Source organism: Tursiops truncatus, chromosome 10, assembly GCF_011762595.2.
Source record: "Tursiops truncatus isolate mTurTru1 chromosome 10, mTurTru1.mat.Y, whole genome shotgun sequence".
NCBI lineage: Eukaryota > Metazoa > Chordata > Mammalia > Artiodactyla > Delphinidae > Tursiops > Tursiops truncatus.
The window spans coordinates 102317866-102337363 of record NC_047043.1 but is presented as its reverse complement, the minus strand read 5'-3'; the positions used below and the strand labels follow the sequence as shown (position 1 = coordinate 102337363).

Below are 19498 nucleotides of genomic sequence, written 5' to 3'. Positions count from 1 at the left end.
TCACACATGTATGCGGCCTTTTGTGTCTGGCTTCCTTCACTGAGCACGATGGTGTGGCCTGCGTTAGTAGTCCATCCCTTTCTGTGGCTAATGTTCCATTATTTTCATTCACCTGCCCGTCAGTTGATGGTTATTCGGGTTGTTTCCACCTTTGGCCATCACAGATAATGCTGACGTGAATGTGCACGTGCAACCCGCTGTGAATGTGTATTTGCATTTGTCTTGAGTGGGTACCCGGGAGTGGGATTGCTGGGCCTAGTGGTGACTCTGTGTTGACTTTTGAGGAACTCCCAGACTGTTCTCCACTGTGGCTGCACCATTTATTTGCCACCAGCAGTGTATCAGGGTTCCAGCCTCTCCATGTCCTTGCCAGCACTTGTCACTATCTGACTTCTTGGTTATAGACATTCTAGTGGGTGTGAAGTGGTATCTCATTGTGGTTTGAATTTGCATTTCTCTCATGAGAATGAGAGCATCTTTTCATTTGCTTATGGGCCATTTGTGTATCTTCTTTGGAGAAATGACTATTCTGATTCTTTGCCCATTTTTAAATTCGGTTGTTTTTCTTTGTATTATTGAGTTGTGGGAGTTCTTTGTATATTCTAGATACATGTCCCTTGTCAGATACATGATTTGCAGATTCTGTGGGCTGTCTTTTCAGCTTACTTGATTGTGTCTTTTGAAAAACGAAACTCTAATTTTGATGAAGTTCAGTATATGTTTTCTCTGATTGCTCATGCTGTTGGTGGCATATCTACAAATTCACGGCCAAAGCCAAGGTCAAAAAGATTGACGCCTGTGTTTTCTTCCAAGAGTTTCATTGTTTTAACTCCTGCATTTAGGCCTCTGATCCCTTTTGAGTCAGATTTTGTATATGGTGTGAAGTAGGGGTCTAACTTCATCCTTTTGCATATGGATGTCCAGCTCTCCCAGCACCCTTTGCTGACGAGACTATTCTTTCCCCATTAAATGGTCCTGGCACCCTTGTCAGTCAGTTGAGTACAGATGTATAGGTTTATTTGTGGGTTCTCAATTCTCTTCCGCTGCTGTGTGTGCTTGGTCTTCTCTTGTTCTATAATCATTAATTAGCTATTTGATTTGTATCTGTCTTAAATACTAGAGGGACTCAGTTATTATTATTATAATCTTTACTTGCTGAAAGAAACGTTCATGGTAAAAAACTGAAACACAGAAGTGCCAAAGTGAACGTCCTGGCCCGGCCGCTCCTGTCCCATGTGCAGGACACACCCCGGGACGTCTGGTGTGTGCCCCGAGTGGATGCGTACATGGGGAATGTGTGTGTGCCAAGGTCAACGTGTATATATCGCAGGTCTGCGTCTTTATAATTGTGTATCTGTTTTACAAAGTTGAGATACAAAGTGTCCTCTGACTCCCGGGTCAGCGGTGGCATCCTTCCATGGCAGGCACACGTCTTACCTGTCCTTTCTCGACAATTCCGCGGTGTTTCATAGGAGGCGCACCATCATTTCTCTCACCACTGCCTGTCGTTGCTAGTATGTTGTTTCCTTTTCCTGTGCGAGTCCAGCGCTGCTGTGCACACGTGGGAGCACTTTCCTCGCCTGGATCCCTGAAGTGGAGCTGCGGATGGTGGACTCGGTCCTCAAGTCATCTAACGTCTCCCCTCGCTGTGCTTTGTGATGCCTTGCACGTACTGGGCACTTAATAAATATTTATTGATGTCAACTCTTAGGGGCTTTTTTTCTGGATTCATCCCTCGCTGGCTGTTTCATTTCAGTCAAGTGTTTTATGACACCCTCGTACCCATTTCACTTCCTCTACAATGAGGGAAAGATTTGCTCATCCGGTCGTCACTGGGGGAGCCAGGGTGAAATGAGCCAGGCCGTGCTGGATTTTCTGCTGTGACGGTGGCCCTGGTGGGACTCAGACGGGAGGGAGAGGCGGCCCCGGCCCTCGGGGTGTTTACAGGCCATTAGACGAGGCCCATAGAATGTGAGACACTTCCTAAGAGGCGCGCCTGTTGTAACAGGGAAAGGATTGGGAGAAACGGTCCTTAACTCGGGTGCTGTCTGGAAGAGCCCACCGTAGAGGGACCCTGGGACACCCACAGGGAAGGGTGAGGTTTGCACAGCTGGAGGCGTCCACCCTCTGTACAGGGTGGGGCTGCAGTGGTTCTCAGCAGAACGGATTCAGGGCAGGAGAGAAGAAGGGGAACTCGGGGTCTGCTGAGTGTGTGGGAGCAGAAGGTGCAGCCGGGAAGCCAGTGGGGGACACGCTGTGGCCCGTGGAGCCCAGGCTGGGCGTGGCGTTGACCTGGCGGGTGCCAGGCCAGCACGAGAGGTTTCTGTGTAGAATTCCTTATGTTATTGGAGTTGGTCTTGCAGGATTAGTCTGCTCAGAAATCTGGGGCATGGGTAGAGGGGAGTCGTCACTTCCAGAGGGTTCTGTCATTTAACTGTTCCCCTCGATCCTTCCCACAGCTGTCTGAAAACGTGGTCAACCGCATGAAAGATCCTGGCCAGCCTTCCAGAGTGGGGCCGCTGACCCCTGCAGCTGCCGCCCTTGTCTCCTCTGAAGGCCGGGAGAAAGGTAGGCCGGGTGGCAGTTCTGCACGGGGACGGAGTGGGCGCTCCTCCTGGACATGAGCTGCCGGCTGAGCCCGCGGGCGGTGCATGACGTGAGCGCTTCCCACGAGAGAGTGGCCCCCGAACCGGGTGCTGTCCTGTTCAAGGACTGCAGCGCCGTGTAGTCAGAGCCTCTGTGACCATGACCAGGGCCGGAAGTTCCCCACTGTTGCAGCTTCTCCGCACGTAAGCAGTGAGTGGGTGACCTTGGCGCCAGCCCCAGAGCTCTGACCTGCCCTCACGCTCCGGGGTCCTGGCCCAGCTCCTGGGACGGTGCTCGTGGGGCTTCCAGGAGGGTCGCCACCCCGTGCCCCCGGCTCCTTCCCCAGCTCGCTGTGGAGCTGCTGCCTGAGCCGGACTGGAAGCGCTTTTGTTCCCCACTGTCGTGTCCGTCACAGGTGAAGAAACCTGTGCTTTTCTCCAAGTGACTCCTGGTAACAAACACCAAGGAACACTAGCGTTTGAGTGGAGAACGTGTGGTGCGGAAATATTAAGACACTACAAACAGGAAAAGTCCTCGTGACAGCTGATTAATGAGAAGAGCTCGTTGATGAGAATCTGGGTCCCCCTGCTGTAACCTGAGGTGTGAGTTCTACGCTGACGGGCTGGAGGGGCCTGGCCGTGTGGGGCATGGATGCCGTCCCGACCCCCAGTGAGTGACTGCGGCCTCACGTTGGAGCTGTCTTCTCCGCCCATCGGCCCCGTTCGGGTGCGAGCGCATAGGAGGCCGCACCTTGCTTGTCCACCCGGCATGTCCTGAGTGCCGGCCAGGGATGCGGTCACGAGGCGCGCGCTGGCACGTGTAGGCAGGGAGACAGGGACCCTCCCCCAGGGCAGCCCAGCTCCCGTCAGGAGCCGCATGCGCAAGCCTGTGGCTTACAGTGTCACGCGACAGTGCGACACGCAGCAGAAGCCCACAGAAGACGCCCTCGTCCTTTTCCGGGGGGTCATCCTCACCGTCTCTCCGGCCGGCTGGAGAGAGGGTTGAAGAGGCCTCACATGCGTGAGTGAGCTGTAGGAAGGGGAGAGGCAGAGGGCGAAAATGGCTGAAATATGTCAGGCCACGTCAGGTTCAGCCTTGGAAGAGAAAAGAAGCATTTGTTTCAGTCTTGCTACGTTTGAGCAGTTTAAAAAGCAAGAAGAGTGGTTCATCTATCATTCGGTTTTGGTTTAACAAAGTATTTTGCTGTTTGAGGGTGAGTGAGTTTGGAGGTTCTGAGGGCTGGATTTGTCAGCATGGGCGGAATGCCCTGAAGTGGATGAATTTTAAAATACTTTTACTTTTAAAATCCAGTGTCTGCTTTTACTTTAGTGATAGAACAAGATAGAAAAAGAAGTTAAAATTAAACCCTTGTGCCAAACCATACGCCAAATGTGTGTCAGAGGAAGTCACAAGTTGAACTGGGAGAGGTGCAGTCATACAGCGAGAGCGGCAGGCAGCCTCTTAACCCCGTGTCAGGCGAAGAGACCTTAAATGAAGAGGAGGAGTGGGGGCTGTGACTGAATGATTGGAGACAGTTTAGAAGAAATGAATGCACAAAGAGTGACAAACTAGGGAGCAGAACCGACAGGGAGGGAGCAGTGTTCATATGTAAAGAGTCCTTGAAGCCCTCTGATGGCTGCATGGAGAATGTGTACAAACGGTCAGAGAGGTGACGAGAGCCAGCTCCGTGGAGGGTTGACACACTTGAACCTGCAGGCTGCCGCGGAGCGTGGGCGCGGGGGTCCGGCCACAGGCTCTGTGGTGGGTGCACGCGTTACTTTTGTAGTCATGAAAAAGGAAAACTGTATAGAAAGCAGAAATAAACGTGATAGACCTTACGTCACTAGAGTTGTTGTAAGTCAGGCCCTAAGCCCAGGGAGCGTTCACGTCACATCCACACCAGGCAACGGTGCCTGGCACGTTCCCGGCCGAGGACCTGGTGCGGCCCCGAGGGCTGCCCTCCCTGGCCCAGAGCGCCTGCCCGGCCTTCCGGGAGAGGCGTGGGCCTGGGTGGTTCTCGGCCATGGGAAGGTAGACCTACTGCGACAGCTTCAAGGGCCCAGTGACACTAGAGGTGAAGCAGGTGAAAGGTGACATAGATGTCCTTAAGTGGGGCGTTGGCCACATTCAGGATCGGAACCCTACAGAAAGGGGTCTGAGAGAAACCAGGCATGAGGAGTCTCCCCCCATGGCCCCCGCCCTGCCAAGCCAGCCGACACCCCGGAGCTGTGCTCTCAGCTTGGACAGAGCAGAGCTTCCCTCAGCCGGTCTGGCCTCTGGGGAAGGTGACCTGGATTCCCAGTGGCCGCAGAGGGAGGAAGGGGGATTTGGACCACTGCACTCAGGTGTCCACGCTGACCCAGCGACCAAGCCGTCCTATGCAGGAGACGGGCAGAGGGGCCTTCGGGCCACCCCTCTGCTAACCACAGAGTAAGGCTGTGTTCTGTGTCTGCCTGGGGCACATCCGTCCATGGGGTGACGTCCTGGGCCCTTTCCTGGGTGACACTGTGCCTCTGTCCGTCCATGGGTTGCTGCTGATGGACTGACCTTCTCTTCTCCCCCTTTGCAGAGTCTAAATCGCCCAGGCCGGAGAGTGGCGGTGGCCGGCGGCCCTCGGGGGCGGAGGTGGATCTCCTCAGGAGGTGAGCCGAGGGCCCACCCACCCCGGCCCTGCGCCCCGGCCCAACGCGCCTTCCTCCCCGGGTACCTTCTCCTCCTAAAGGCCGGAGTGTTTGCGTCACAAATGCCATCTTATTTAGGTGGGATGCCAAGCCTGTGATTTAGGTGGCACTAGTCCCAGTGTTCAGATGAAGACACTCCCGGGTGTGGGAGGGCCAGGACTAAATGGCCGAGTGGCTGCACTGCTAGCCTGGTGCGTGCCGCTGTGTTTGCAGGAACTGCCTCCATGGACAGGCTCCAGGGTGTGGGTGGCCTCTCCCAGCACAGGCCACAGCCCAAGAGCTTCCCTGCCCGGGGGCTGGTAGGCCAGTGGCCGGGCCCAGAGGTCCCCAGAGTGCACCGTGAGTCTCCAGGCCTCGGGCAAGGCGGAGCTGAGCACCCTTCTCCCTGGGGTGTGGTCCGCGGGGCCCGGCGTGGAGTTGTCACAGCGCTGACTCGGTGAGCTGTCGCCTGGTACTGAGGGACCTCGTCTGCAGCCTCCAGGCCGTGGCCTCTGTAACAGGGACTCAGAGTTAGCTTAGGGGCCCCTGGTCAACCACGGCTGGACGGCTCCCTCTGCAGGTCAGCCCAGCCATGGCTGTTCTGTGGTCAGGGGTCAAGACCCCACCTTCTGAGAATTTCCAGTCCTTAATCCCAAGAGACCTCCCAAAAATAAATAACCAGAACCTTTTTAAAAAAATGCTTTTAAACATTTTAAAAATGTTGAAGTAACACATGCTAATGGAAGACTTAGGATAATATATATGAAAGGAAAAAACCGCCCATAGATTCATCATCCCTTGTTAGTATTTTGGACTATTTCTTTCAAATGTCTTCTTTCCTCTAGTTTAGGGTTATTTTTTCAAAGTCATGTAAAATTTTGTATCTTGCTGTTTTTACCAGTCTTCTAATTATCTTCCATTTGTTGCACCTCATCGTAAGTGTTTCTATTGCTGAAGGCGCCGTATGTGGGTGCTCAGTTTTCAAGCCACGCGTGGCATGGTGGGCAGCGTGGCGCGGAGGGCCTCACGTCTGTCACGTGCCCCCAGGCCGACCTGCCGCGGCCCCTTCACTGTGTGCGTTTTCTACACCCTAATAAATAACACTTCTGAGAACATCTCAGGGCCAGTAACTTTTTTTTCTCCCTAGGATGATTTTATTAGGAAGACTGGAAACAGGTCCAAGGATAGGGACGCGTTCAGGATGGAGAGTTGAATGTTCAAAAGCAAGGCTGCTGCTTCTGAACCTTCCTGCCCGCAGGTGGGGGAGGTGGGCTCCCCCCCCCGCCCCGCCCCTCTAAAGGAGCGGCTCGAGTGAGGGTTGATCCCGTGCCCCGAGGATCTCTCATTTGGCGTTTGGCTGTCTGATTCCTCACCTGGTTGTCAGGCCTTCTGCTCCCAATCTGTATTGTTCTGGCTGAGAAAGTGTCACACTGTCCCTGCACACACCATCCTGGGGACTGTCACTGGTGCCTGACCCTCTCTGGCGCCGCAGCGTTCCACCAGCCTTCACGTCCCTGGCCCCTGGCAGATGAAGCGAGCTGCGTCTGCATCTGCGTCTCCTGTCTCTCCCTGGCCCAGGTGTGACAGGGGGCAGGCCGTGGTCCAGGACGAGCTGCTCCAGGTGGTGACGAGGGACAAAGAGGCGGCTGCCAAGCCCCGGAGCGCGTCCCTGCGGCAGGGGGAGGGCGGCATGGACCCGGAGACGCATCGGTCCGCCCAGCTGGTGAGTGTGGGTCCCTGGCTGGCCTCCTGGCTCAGTGGCTCTGGGAAGCAGAGGTTGGCCCTGGAACCTGATGGGTCCAAAGTCCCAGCTTCTCCTCTGTGGAAAGGGTGTCTTTCTAGGGACCAGGAGCAGGGGGGGCGGTTCTTATAGCCCCGGCTCTGTCATTGATTTGCTTTGTGGCCTGTGGCCTCAGGTCTGCACGGTGAGAGCTGGATCATTGGGTGCTGGGTCCCGGAACCTCATAGGTGTAAGTGCTGTGAGGACATGTGTTCCAGGAGGGTGCAGAGGGAGAGTACTGTGGGCTTGGGGCCTTGCAACAAGCCAGAAACAGAAGGAGAAGTCACCCTGGGTGCGGAGCCGAGCTGTCTGCCCACTGGCTGGGGCGCATCCTCCGGCGCCAGGGAGCATCTTGGACTGTCCTGGTGGTCACACTCGGGCTTGCCTGCGGCTCGAGAGGAGGTGGTGAGGCCGGGCCCAGCAGTGCTGGCAGATCGCGGAAGCACACCGCGTTGGCTGTTGCCATTCTGGGTACATTTAACCGATGGGAGGTACCATCAGGTCTTTCTGCTGTGGGTGCAGGCTGCGTGTCACAGCAAGAGAGGTCACAGTGCCCCAGGAGCCACCACGTCATCACGGCCCGGGTGCCCTCTCCTGCGGACCCAGTCACACTCAGCAGCAGGAGGAGGATGTTCCGGAAGCCCCAGCACAGATCCTCTGACATCCCTCTGCCTGGACGGCACCAGGGCCTGTGGCTGGGCCAGCCCTCGGCACAGGGAACCGGGAGCGCTCCGTTGGCTGGAGCTGGGGCTCTTTTCTAATCACGTTTGCGGGGAGGTGGGGGTGGGCGTCCGGAGAGAGCTAGGACTGTCAGGAAGTATTAATTCTCTCAGTGGTGGAGTGTGGGGTGTTCCCACACGTCCAAGGAATTCTCCACACCAGCTGCGTGTCCTACAGTTCAGCTCAGTTGTGACACTGTCTACCCGCGGTGGCATCAGATCCCCAGGTTAAGGGCTTGGTCCCATCGGGCTGCCCCCCCCGACCTCTCCCCCAACTTCAGATGCCAGTTGAAGCCAGGTTGTCACGTGTGCTTCTGACCCACCGGCTGTAGATGAGAGGTTCCCACGGCCCCCTCCTCAGGTTGGATTAACTTGCTAGAGCAGCTCAGAGAACTCAGAGGAACACTTGACTTACTAGATCATAGGCTTCTGATAAGAGGCGTGGCTCAGGAGCAGCCAGACGGAAGAGACGCTCTGGGGAGGGTGGGGGAAGGCCCCCGAGCTTCCACGCCCCTCCCCGCACCCCCCCCCCCCACCCAGCCTCCACGCCTTCCCAGCCTGGGCGCTCTCTGAACCCGCTCCTTCGGGGTTTCTGTGGAGGGTTCCTTATGCGGGCGTGATTGACTACATCACGGCCACTGGTGACTGATTCCGCCTCCAGCCCCCCTGCCTTCCCGGAAGGTCAGGGGCTGGGACCCACGTTCCAGGCCTCTGATCACACGGCGGCTCCACTGGCACCCAGCCCCATCCTTGGGTGGTTTCCCAGAGTCAGCTCATCAGCATAAGGAAAGACACCTTCATCCCTCTCAGCAGAGGAAGTTCCAAGGGTTTTGGGAGCTCCGTGCCAGGAACGGTGGGCAAAGACCAAATACGTCTTTCTTGTTGTAAACCGTGATGTCATGTCAGGAATGGGGTGGGGAACAGCTGTAGCAGCGTCTGACACCACGTGCCCCCGGGGCCACGGCCGGGACACCAGGAGCTCCCCGAGCTCCACAGAAGGAAGCTGGATGGTGTGAGGGCTCTGCTTGGACACCCCTCCCGGGGGGGGGGGGGCTCTGCCCAGGTGTGCGGATCACGCAGCAAGCATGTGAGACACGCAGGTTGAACTGGGCCCTCGGGAAGGAGCAGCCATGTAGGATCCTCGCCCCTGGGAAACGTCCAGTCTAGTGGGAAGACAGACTTGAACCAGAAACTGAAAACGGCCAAACCGTTACAGTGAATGTGAGCCGGAGGCAAAGAGAATGTGCCTGGGATGCAGAGGCCATGGTGTCGGCCGAGGGAGCAGCTGGGCTGAGCCAGGCGGGCAGGAGGCGGCACTGGACGTGGTGAGGATGAGCGAGCCGCGTGCACGCACCGCAGGAGGCCGTGGACCAGGGGCCTGCCCAGTGACGCCGAAACTGAGACGGAGCCCCAGGAGCTGTAGGGATGGGTGCTGTGCTCTGACCTGTGGCCGTCTGGTGGAGAATCCTGACGCAGGGAGACCCCTGGTGAGGACAGGCAGGCAGCCCGACAACCTGGTGGGAAGGACCCTGGTTGGGGACATGCAGGGTTAATCGGTGTGGATGGAGCAAAAGCGTTGGCGCCTGGGACAGTTACCCAGTAGGCACGGCAGCCTGCAGGGGTGGACTGTCACCTGGAATGTGGTCACCACAGCGAAAGGGATTCACAGCCTCCCTCCCTCCTGCCTCCGGTCCAGGTGTGGGTTTCTTGGCAGGAAGGGTATCTTTAGAGGGAAGAAGACACATCCTGCCTGGATTCGCCCGGACGTCTGGGGGGACGGTGCCCCCTGCCAGAGCTCTGAGGACCCGCGGGCCCCGTGGCTGCCTTCACATTGCAGGTGTCCATGACTCCTTGTTGGGGCCCTGCTTTTGATCAGTGCCCACTTGCTCGTGCAGTTGGCGCCGCCATTCCCTTTTAGGAACTCACCTGCTTCCTGTCGTGTGTCCCTGGGTGGGATTGCAGTGGCCTCTTTCCCTGCTCTGGTCCAGGCAGGGTCTGGGCACGTGGCCCAGGCAGCCAGTCGCGCCCTGGAGCAGGACCTGCAGTGCTGGGTGAGTGGGAGGCCGCTGATGGGGAGGACCACGTCCCACACCTCCACGTGCCTGCAGTGCTGGGCGAGTGGGAGGCCGCTGATGGGGAGGACCACGTCCCACACCTCCACATGCCCTGGGCATGGGCTGAGCAGACACAGACACGTGGCTGGTGTGGAAGGCGAGGTGAGGCCGATTGGGCCTGCTCTGCGCGTTGCCCGGGCAGAGGTGAGCGAGGCCGCCGCCGTCACCTTCACTTGGTCGGTGTGGTCGCAGCTTCTTTAGCGGAGGTAGCCTCAGAACTGTGCTTTGGAGGGTTTAAAGTAAGAGCAGAAAGACGGGGAGAAGAACCTGAGGGGAGCAGAGCGGCTTCTCCCTCCTCCCCTGAGTGCCCGCCAGGCGGGACGAGGGAGCCTGCCGGGCGGAGTGCTGAGGCTGGATCCAGCCTGGGCCCGGGCTCATGCCCCGACCCTGCGCCTGCAGCCTCGTCTAGAGGGTGCTGAGCGCGCTGACGTTTAGCACGCTCTTTGCTCTGACGTTTACAGTATGGACTTTTCAGTCCTCTTCTGCACGAGGGAATAATTGAGCTCATTACTGGGAAAAGTTCATAAAACTAGTAACAAGGAAAGGTAATAATTTTTATAACCTACTCCTGAGGACCGAAGCGTTCCCGTTGCCTGCCCAGCGGCGCTGCGGTGAGCTGCCGAGTGTTGATGCGTGTTCCTGCGCGTGCGTGTGTCTGACCCCGAGTTCCCGTGCCCGAGCACAGTGAGGCCGAGCAAACAGCGGAGCTGGGAGCAGAGAAAGGTTTCTTGCGAGGAGACAGATGGCTCACCCCCAATCTCCTGAACTCCCCGAAGGGTTTCAGCAAAGTGCTTTTCAAGGCCAGGTGAGGGAGGGGAGCCGCAGGGTGTGTGATCAGCGGGCGCGCGGTTCTCTGATGGAACACTGGCTGATGGTGGGTAGCAGGGTGGGGTCACGAGCTAATATCGTCAGTCCTCAGGCTCCAGGAGGCCTGGGGGCTGCTCGTCACCAAGTAGTTACCGTGTTCCGTTTGGTGGGGATTTTCACATCTGTAAAACAACTCGGGAGTGTGCAATTGATACTGTCTTCTGGGTGCTTCTGAGAGGAACTAGAGCCGAGGAGGGGAAGGGCCTGCCCTGGGAGGGCCCCGTAGAGTCCTGCTCGGGTGCACGAGGGCTGCGGAGCCTCAGGTGTAGCTGGGGTGGAGGCCTGGGCATCAGCGGGGCCTGTGTGACGTGTGCTTCCCTCTGAATCGGGGAGGAAGTTTGGAGCCCAGATCCCACGTTCCAGAGAGGAATATGAAAGAACAGAGCGGTTTCTTGGCCTCGGTCTTCTGGTGCGAGAGCTTTACAAACCCAGCGGGTGGAGCAGCGAAGGCCTGGCACAGCCTTCCTTTAGGGAGAGCGAGACTTACGACCCTGCCTGTTGGATTCCTGAGCGTATTATTAGGAGTGTGAAACTGCAGTACACCTGATAGAAAGTAAAACCTTCCATCTCTTTTCTTTTCCAGTGAGCGATTCTTTTATGACGTTATATATATGTTCTCTGGGTGCCTGTCGTATGTCAGGCACTGGGTTAGTTTATTGATACAGCTGCTGTCCCCGAGAGGCTCTGTGCTTAGGGTAGTTCAGTGTTCTCACGAGTGGCCGCACAGAAGACCACGTGATCCCAGCACAGTGCCTCCCCTTCGGGAGTTGATCATCTAAGGAACAAGACGCACAGAGGTGCAGGAGGGGAGAAGTAGAAAGAAAGGCTGCTGCTGAGGTCAAACCAAAAGGAATCTGCCCAGGCCCAGGGGGCTCCTGGTGTTCAGGGCTGTCCCTCCGCAGGCAGGCGGGGCCTCCACAGGCCTGGTGTAAGGGCCGCCCCGCCCTGCCCACGGCCACTCCCCTCCACCCCAGTCACATCTGCTCAGAGGGCGGTGGTGGAGCTGGTGCGGGGGGTGGCGGTGCACTTCATTCTTTTAGGGAATTGGAGCAGTCAGTTAGAAGGGGTAGCGTGAGGCCTCCTGGGTTCCTACTTTCCTTGTTCAGGTCAAAGTTAAAATCACTCGGCCTGTGGTTAAAGGATATGACAATTCTTAGAGAAAGGAAAACTGTAGGTAGGCTCGTGTGAAAACTGGTTCAACCATATTTTAAGCTGGTTACACACCAAAAAAACCCTTTGGTTTTATTTCGCATATACTTTATACAAACTGGGGGTGGAGGGAGGGCGTGAACCCAGATGCGGACTAAGAGCTGGCGCCAGGTTCACGGCTGGCCCTCAGCACATCAGGCCTGTGTCATGACGCTGCAGGGGTCGCGGGGACCGAGGAGGGAGCCTGGCACGAGTGGGGGCCCGTCACTGTGCTCCCCCGATCCCCGGGCACTCTGTGCGTTGCTGGAAAAGTTAAAATTTATTCTTCTCTGCTTCACCTCCACGCGGGGACCAGGACACAGAGTCCACGGAACTGACCTTAGGACAGATCTGCGCATTTCCTGCCTCCATATGTCCATTTATTTGGGGGCAGATGCCTTGGGCCTTCCGCACGGGTGGTGTGGGCGTGGCAGGCGGGGCGCGGAACGAGGGAGGGCTCCCGGTTCAGCCTGGCCTCGGGCAGACGCCCACCCGCACCCTCTGCTCTCTGCGCCTTTGGCCCGGCTGCCCAATGCTGTGCGCCAGGACCACCTGGGGACTCAGTAAAAATATACGTACTTGGATCTTGGGCTGGAAACAGTGGATTTGACGCCAGCATCCACATTGCTAACAGCCCCCGTGGTGCTGGTGCAGCAGGCCCAGAGCCGGCTCCTGGACCGGCGTTGGGAGCCCGGGGACCCCCCAGTTCTCGGCCCTTTTTGCTGCTGTGCCCCGCGAGATGTGGCGTATCCCACGGGTGGCGCGGCTCCCGTGGTCCTAGAGGGCAGGGGCTGTGCTGTGTGACACGAGCTCCAGGTGACCGGTCCTGATGCAGCTCCTGCCCAGATGGACGCCTTGGTCAGACTTCCCGGCCTCAAAGGGAAGCGGGAGCCCCTCGCTGAGGAGAGCAAGGAAAGAGGCCGCTCTGTGCTGGAGCCAGGCCTGGAGGAGCTGGGCGAGCAGGGCTCGGCGCTGGGGGGCGGGCGAGGGTAGACTGTGGCCGGAGCCGGGCAGGGATGGCCAGGTGCACCCCCTGGCCCCCGCAGGGACCTGACATGTGTGCAGCCGGACCCTGGGGCCTGGCCGTGTGAGGTTGGAGGCACGTGGCGGGAGCGGAAGGAAACCCCGTCCAGGCACGTTGGACTCACTGTCTGGCCCGAGCGCGGAGGCTGCTGCCCGTCTAGGCGCCTCCCCGTCGCCGGGAGCCCCGTGGGCCCCGCAGAGCTGAGGGCGGGCCAGTGGCGTCACCCGGGAAGCTCGTTGGGCTCTTGTTTCCTGTCCGGCTGTCCAGCCCACAGGGGCACCGTGGTGCGTCCTTAGGTGGAAAAGTCCTGTTTCCCCTCAGCTGTTGTGCACATTTTCACCACCTGGAAGGCGAGGCGGTGGGCGGGGCACGAGCAGGGAGGAGGGGGCACCTGTGGCGAGTGGACCGACCTTCCCTCTGAAGTGGGGTGGCCCTTCCTCTGAAGTGGGGCCGACGCTCTGGGTGCCCAGCAAGGTGCCTTCGGTGCCTTTGGGTGAGAGGCTGGGGCTCCAGGGGCTTCGCAGCCCGGCCATCTACCGGGTCTGAGGGGCCTCTGCTGGTGACGCCAGAGGCTGGAGACCCTCCTTAGTGCTGACCTCGTGGGGCAGATGGCCGACGCATTGCCTTCCTGGTGCCACTGCGTCTTAGTAGCAGGGCATGCGTCACCGGGCACGTCCGTTAGCGCCGGGGATGAGCGCCGAGCCAGTGGTGGGCTGGATCCAGGGCGCTGAGGGCAGGCTTCCCTCCTAGGCCTCTCCAGGGACTCGGCTGCTGGCCTCAGCCAGGCTCCTGGGCACCTGTGTGCCTGATGGGCCCCCAGGGCCCGGGACGCAGCCTCCCTTGGGGAAACGCAGCCCCGGAGGCTGACCTGGGCCGTCTGATGGGCACTGGGGCTGAGGTGGCAACGTACTGACCTCCCGCGTCGTCCCTCGTGAGGCTCAGGGCATGGCTCAGAGTCTGGGGCCTCCCTGTCTTGAGTGGGTCTCTTAAGGCCTGGGCGAGCCTGACAGCGGGGGATACCCGGCACCCCTGTGTGCACTCCGTCCGTGCCTGTGGGTCCTGAGGGGCTGTCCGCCTGCCTGGCCCGTGGGTCCTGAGGGGCCGGCCCTCCACCTGAGCCCCGTGGGTCCTGAGGGGCCGGCCCTCCGCCTGGCCTGTGGGTCCTGAGGGGCCGGCCCTCCGCCTGAGCCCCGTGGGTCCTGAGGGGCCGGCCCTCCACCTGGCCTGTGGGTCCTGAGGGGCCGGCCCTCCGCCTGAGCCCCGTGGGTCCTGAGGGGCCGGCCCTCCGCCTGGCCCGTCCTGGCAGCAGCCTGTGTCCCTTTTCTGCCCCTGGGGTGGAGCTGGGCCGGCGCCTGCCTGCTTCTACGCCTGCTCCAGGATGCCAGCAGGCTGGGGAGAGGGGAAGGCCATGGGTTATTTTCAGTGTGTTGATGTGGTTTTTTCACATAGTCCTTGGGGAGCTACCATTCTGCCTGCTCCTTTCTGTTTCAGATTTGTCAATTAGCAGACCGTGTTTGCCTCGCGGGTAGATGCCATTGCTGGCTACTGGCAGGGTAAAGAATGGGAAAGAGGTTATTTGGCTGACAAACCCAGCAGTGGGACAGGGGAGAGTCCCAGGTCTTCATTAACCCCCATGTCTGCTCAGTGGCCAAGCCAGGTCCCCGTCTTGTGTGAGTGTCTGGGTCAGCACGGCATGTGCGCCCATCGGGACAAGTCTGGCTGTAACAGAAGCCCGGGTGCGGTGGCTTCAATGGTGGGGGTGTGTTTATTTCAAGGACAAGTCGTTGGGCAGAAGGCCTGGCAGGCGCTGTGGCTCGGAGCAGGGTCCCTGTCCTCCTTCCCTCTTGATCCGGCGGCCTCCTCAGGGCTGCAGGGTGGCTACTGTGCCTCCAGGCATCACGGCAGTTTTCCAGTTGGGAAGAAGGAAGGGCCTAAAGCCTTTCCTAGTGAGGTTTTGTTGTTTTATGTGGGAGGGGCAGCCTCCCTAGGGGCCTCCTCGGCAGAACGGGGTCCTAGGGCCACCTCTGGCTGGAAGCGGAGTTGCGGTGGTGATTTTAGGTGGACATTTGACACCCCCAGATCAAGGACGGGGCTGGGCACTGGTCGGGCGGTGGGCTGGAAGCCTCCCTGCTGCGGGACCTGGGGGCCTGGGTGCGGAGTCTCTATGGACACGGCACAGCCTGCGCCAGCCTCATTTCCTCCCGTGTCCAGTGGGAGCGTCTGGAGCTGCTGGGAGCAGGCGCAGCGTCCAGCTCGCCGTCTGGCTGGTGGGGGCAGGGGTGCCTGTACCCTCTGTGTCCGGACCGCCTCGCCCAGGATGAGGGGAGGAGAAGCTGCGTCTGGAGGCGGCAGTGGGGGTGATTCTGCGTGGAGGGGACGCTGCACGGGGGCTGAGGTCCCGTCCTCCTTCCCGAGGAGCCGGCACCCCTCACCTGGGCTCCTTCGTTCTGAAGCCGACCTAGGCTCCCATGGGGCCCTGCGCTCTCCTGACTCCCAAGGGTGTGGGGTGGAGGGGCCGTGCTCTCATCGAAGCCCAGGTGGGAGTGCTTCCTGGGCCCCAGGCTCTCGAGAGGCTGAGGGAGCCCGCCGCCTGCGTTCTTCCCCACGGCAGGCAGCGTCTCCCGCTGCTGGACGAGTCAGTAGGCTTTCTAAGGGAGGATTCCGGCGCCCTGTGCTTTGCTAGGACCGGGAGTCAGGGGGGGTGGTTACTGTGTGAGGCCTTTCCATGATGCCCCTGGGCCACCCGGCCGTGCCGCCCTCTAGCCTGGGCTTGGCCCCTTGTCCCTTTGCTCCTGCTAACTCTGCCCTCTGGGCCGTCCCCTAACGCACCTGGCGGCGTCTGCCCACAGGCCTGCACCCTTGCCCCACGGCCGCTCCGTCCTCCCCCTCCTGTCCCTGGGCTGTCGGTGTGCAGCCACGGATGACGGCACGGATAGGCTCTGGGTGTCAGACGGTGTGCAGCACAGCCGTTTGTGGCCGGCCGGTGGACTCAGGGCCGCCCTTGTCTTCCCACTGCCACGCTGGCCATAAATAGAAGCACATTGTGGGCGCCCTGGGGAATGTCAAGCAGCTGCGGGCTGGCACGGGAGCCCATCGTGTGCTTACCCTCCTCGGGGAGGGTTCCTGAGCCTGGAGTAGCTGGTCTGTGGCGGGTGCCCTGTCTTCCTTTGTCCCTTAGACTGTCTGCGGGGCTGCCTTGGTGTTCGCTCCAGAGCGGAGGGCTTTGCACCTCAGGGTTCCCAGCCCCAGCCGCTGCTGGGCCCCTCGACTGGGGCCGGGCCGGCCTGGGGGCCGCCGGGGGCCAGGTACCTGCCCGAGAGCCTCACCTCAGGCCGGGTCGCTTGGCCCAGTTTCTGGCCCTGGTCCCAGCCCGAGTGGAAGCCCCTTCATGACTACGGGGGGCCACTGGGACCACTGGCTCCTCTTCTAAGGCACTCTAAGCTTCCGGAGCCGTTTTCTTTTTTCGCTTTCACCTTGTCTCCTTCTTCTCCTTGAGACCAGCTGGTGCTGCCCCGGGTTTCATGACTGGGGTCTGAAGCCCGGGAGCAGATGACTCACCAGAAGGTCTGGGTCTTGCTCTGGTCAGGGGTGGTACTGCAGCAATCGCTGGAGGCTTGGGTCGGCTGTGTCCTCTGCTCTGCGTGTGGGGTCTTCCTGCACCTCAGTTTCCCCCCCATACGGTGGTGGTGAGGATGCCCGCAGCTCAGAGGTGTAGTGGGGATTAAACGAGGTGTATTTTAGCCTCTAGGAAGATTCTGCGCTTAGTCGGTCCTCAGCAAAAACTGCACCTGGCCGTTTGTCAGCCAGGCGTGAGCTGAAAGCCTTCCTCGCCGTCGGTGTGTGGCGCATGCTCCGCAGCTCCCCAGCCGTTGTTACTGCTCTGCTGTCTTGTGGCTCTCCTGACCTTGACCTTGACCCCAGGCGTCTGCCCGACCCGGAAGGGTTCGGCCCCTCCTTCCCTTTGTCCTCCTGTCTGGCCCCACACCCGCTTCCTGTGCACCTGGGCCTGGGCTCCCAGGGCCACCGCAGGGGGTCACGCTGGGCCGGAGGGTCTTGGGCTCTGACTCCGTCACTGCTGCTGGCTCGCCCCTCTCTTCGCCCTGTTCCAGGGGCCCCTGTGCCCCCCACCCGGCGCTGTGCCGAGCCCTTTCCGCACCTGCTGGCCCGGTCCTGGCTGGGCTTTCTTCGTCCTGGCCTCGCCTCCCTCTCTTCCCCTTGGAGCTGCTCTGTCCCCTCCGCCTGCTGTCTGAAGTGCCCCCCGCCCTCTGCTGCAGTGTCTTGAGATCAGAGTTTGCTTCTCAAACTCCTTGAAGTTTGCTTTTCACGGCCATTGATACTTCGTTCTCAGAAACAATAGATCTGGTGACTCTCCTTCACGTTTCCTCCGTGGGGTCAGCGAGGGCTTCTCTGGGGGGGCGGGCCTGGGAGTCAAGGCCTGGAGGAACAGGAGGGGCGGAGCCCGGGGCCTGGGGCCGGGGGTCGGTGAGCTGGGGCACTGCCAACGCAGTGTGGGGATGGGGCCGGCCCACCGTGGAGGGGCTTGTGGGCCTGGGGGGCGTGCAGCTTGGGTGCAGTAGGGGCCCCCAGGAAGGTTTTCACAAGGTGCTGCTGTATGGAGAACAGTCCTGCTGAGAGGCCATGGCGGCCTGGACAACGGACGGCGGCCAGTGTGTGGGAGGAATGGGGGGGAGGAGTGGACAGGTGGGGGAGGGAGAGGAAGAAGGAAGGCTTATGCGGGGGTCTCAGTGCCGCCAGGGGGGCCCGGGGAGTGCGCCCTCTCTGGCCTCCTGCCTGTCCCCATTCCCAAGTAGGCGAGCTGTCCGGGGGGTCCCGGTGTGCAGGAGGGCAGAGAGCAGGTACGTGAGGAGGAGGCCCCCAGGGGCATGCGCTCCTCCCGGTAACAGTGCAGGGTGGGGGGTGGTCTGGCGGTTCCTTGTCCCAGGAGGGGGAAGGGACCATAGTGCACGTGCCCACTCAGTAGCTTGAGGGCCAGATCCAGGCGCCCTCCTGGACGAGCCTTGTTGCCCAAGGTGGCCGCGTGGCCGTGCCTAGCTGCAGGCTGGGGACAGCGGGAGACCTTCTCTGGGGTCTCCACAGAGCCCCCCCTCATCTGCTTGTGCCCTGCCCTCTGCTCAGGGCCTAACGGCTGTGGGCACTGCCCAGACGGAGCCCTCCAGCAGAGCGTGTGCAGAGCAGCCGTCTTCGCCCTGGCCCTGGGCCCTCGGTCACTCGCTGTCACTGTGCTGCTGTGACAGCACTCTGTTCTGCACATCCGGCAGCGCCTGCGGCAGGCGCCGTGCCCCCAGCTCCGCCCGGACTCCACACGGCTGTGCGGGAGCAGAGGTGTCCCCGAAGAGTGCACTGTTTTTGGCTGTCCCTTCCCAGTGGCCATTGGCCGTCCAGGCAGCTGCCTGGGGGCTTCTGCAGAGGCCTGTTGTGAAGAGGCCCCGTCGGGAGGCTGAGTGTGCCGCGGCCCGCGGCTCTTCCTGGGCCACCTGCCCACAGTTGGGCCCCGGCCAGGTCTCAGAGAGGAACGGTGATTTCCAGCAGGTCAGGTGGAGTCACACAGGGGAAGTCCTCCTGGGCTGGAGCGGGATGCGAGGGGCGGGACTGAGATCGCGTCCGAGCTGGCCTGGCTGAGGACGGCAGCCTCTGCAGTGCGAGGCCCTGGCTCAGCCCCTCGTTCCCTCCCAGGCCCTCCCCTGAGCAAGCAGAGCCACGGGCTTTCGTGCTAACTCTCCTGCCCTAGCCTGAGCCTCGTGCGCCCCGGTTAGCGCTGCCCCGCCTGTGGCCACAAGCGGAAAGCCCTGTGGCAGGTGCTCAGCCCCCTCCCATGCTCACGCGGGCTCTGGCGGCAGTGTCCAGGCCCAGGCTTCCCCCTCCTCCTGGGAAGACGCAGCTGACTGAGGACGGCTGCTGCTCTGCTGACCCCAGCACAGCCCTCTTGACCTCCAGAGGCTCTGGAAGGCTGGCAGAGAGAGGTGGACATGGAGGGTGGCCTCGTCTTTCTTGCCCTCTGGTTTTCCCTGGAGCCCCCAGGACTGCAGAAGGGATCGTGGTTCTCCCTTTCGTCCACCCTGTGGCCCCGTGGGGCTGGTGTTTGCCCCCGGCCTGTCCTGGCACTCCCTTGCTCTTTCTCCCTGAGAAGAATTTGCCTGTGTTGCCCTAACTTGATTCCTGTCTCTGCTCCCTTGGGGGCGCTGGGGATTCTGCTCCTTTGCTGGGCCCTCTGGCCAGAACAGTCCTGAGTGTCTAGGATCTTAGTGTGGAGAATTTTTAATTGTTTGGTTACGTCCAGCAGCTGACATTGGAGGCTGTGGCCTGGCCTGGGCTCCGGCACCAGACTGCCTGGGACAAGTCCTGCGTCCTGGCTGTGCTCCTTGGTCGTCACTTAATCTCTCGTGTCCCTTCTCTTACAGGGGGCAGTGGTCTGCCTGGTCAGTCCCTAGGTTTTCTGCAGAGTCTCGAGATAATGCAGGGAAGGTGCTGGGGGGTACTTGGCACACGGCAGACTGAACGTTGCTCTCGCGCGGCTCAGTGGGGGCAGGGGTGGGGGGCGC

General features: G+C 60.3%; 1 protein-coding gene across 2 annotated transcripts in view; it reads left to right on the top strand.

Moving 5' to 3' along the window:
• Positions 1 to 19498, top strand: part of CHCHD6 (coiled-coil-helix-coiled-coil-helix domain containing 6) — a 125999-nt gene that overhangs the window by 7952 nt on the left and 98549 nt on the right. For both annotated transcript variants that reach the window (XM_033865574.2, XM_033865575.2), the window contains exons 2-4: positions 2460 to 2568; positions 5156 to 5228; positions 6825 to 6969. In XM_033865574.2, the coding sequence (XP_033721465.1) occupies positions 2460 to 2568; positions 5156 to 5228; positions 6825 to 6969 (327 nt within the window). The remainder of the gene's footprint in view (positions 1 to 2459; positions 2569 to 5155; positions 5229 to 6824; positions 6970 to 19498) is intronic.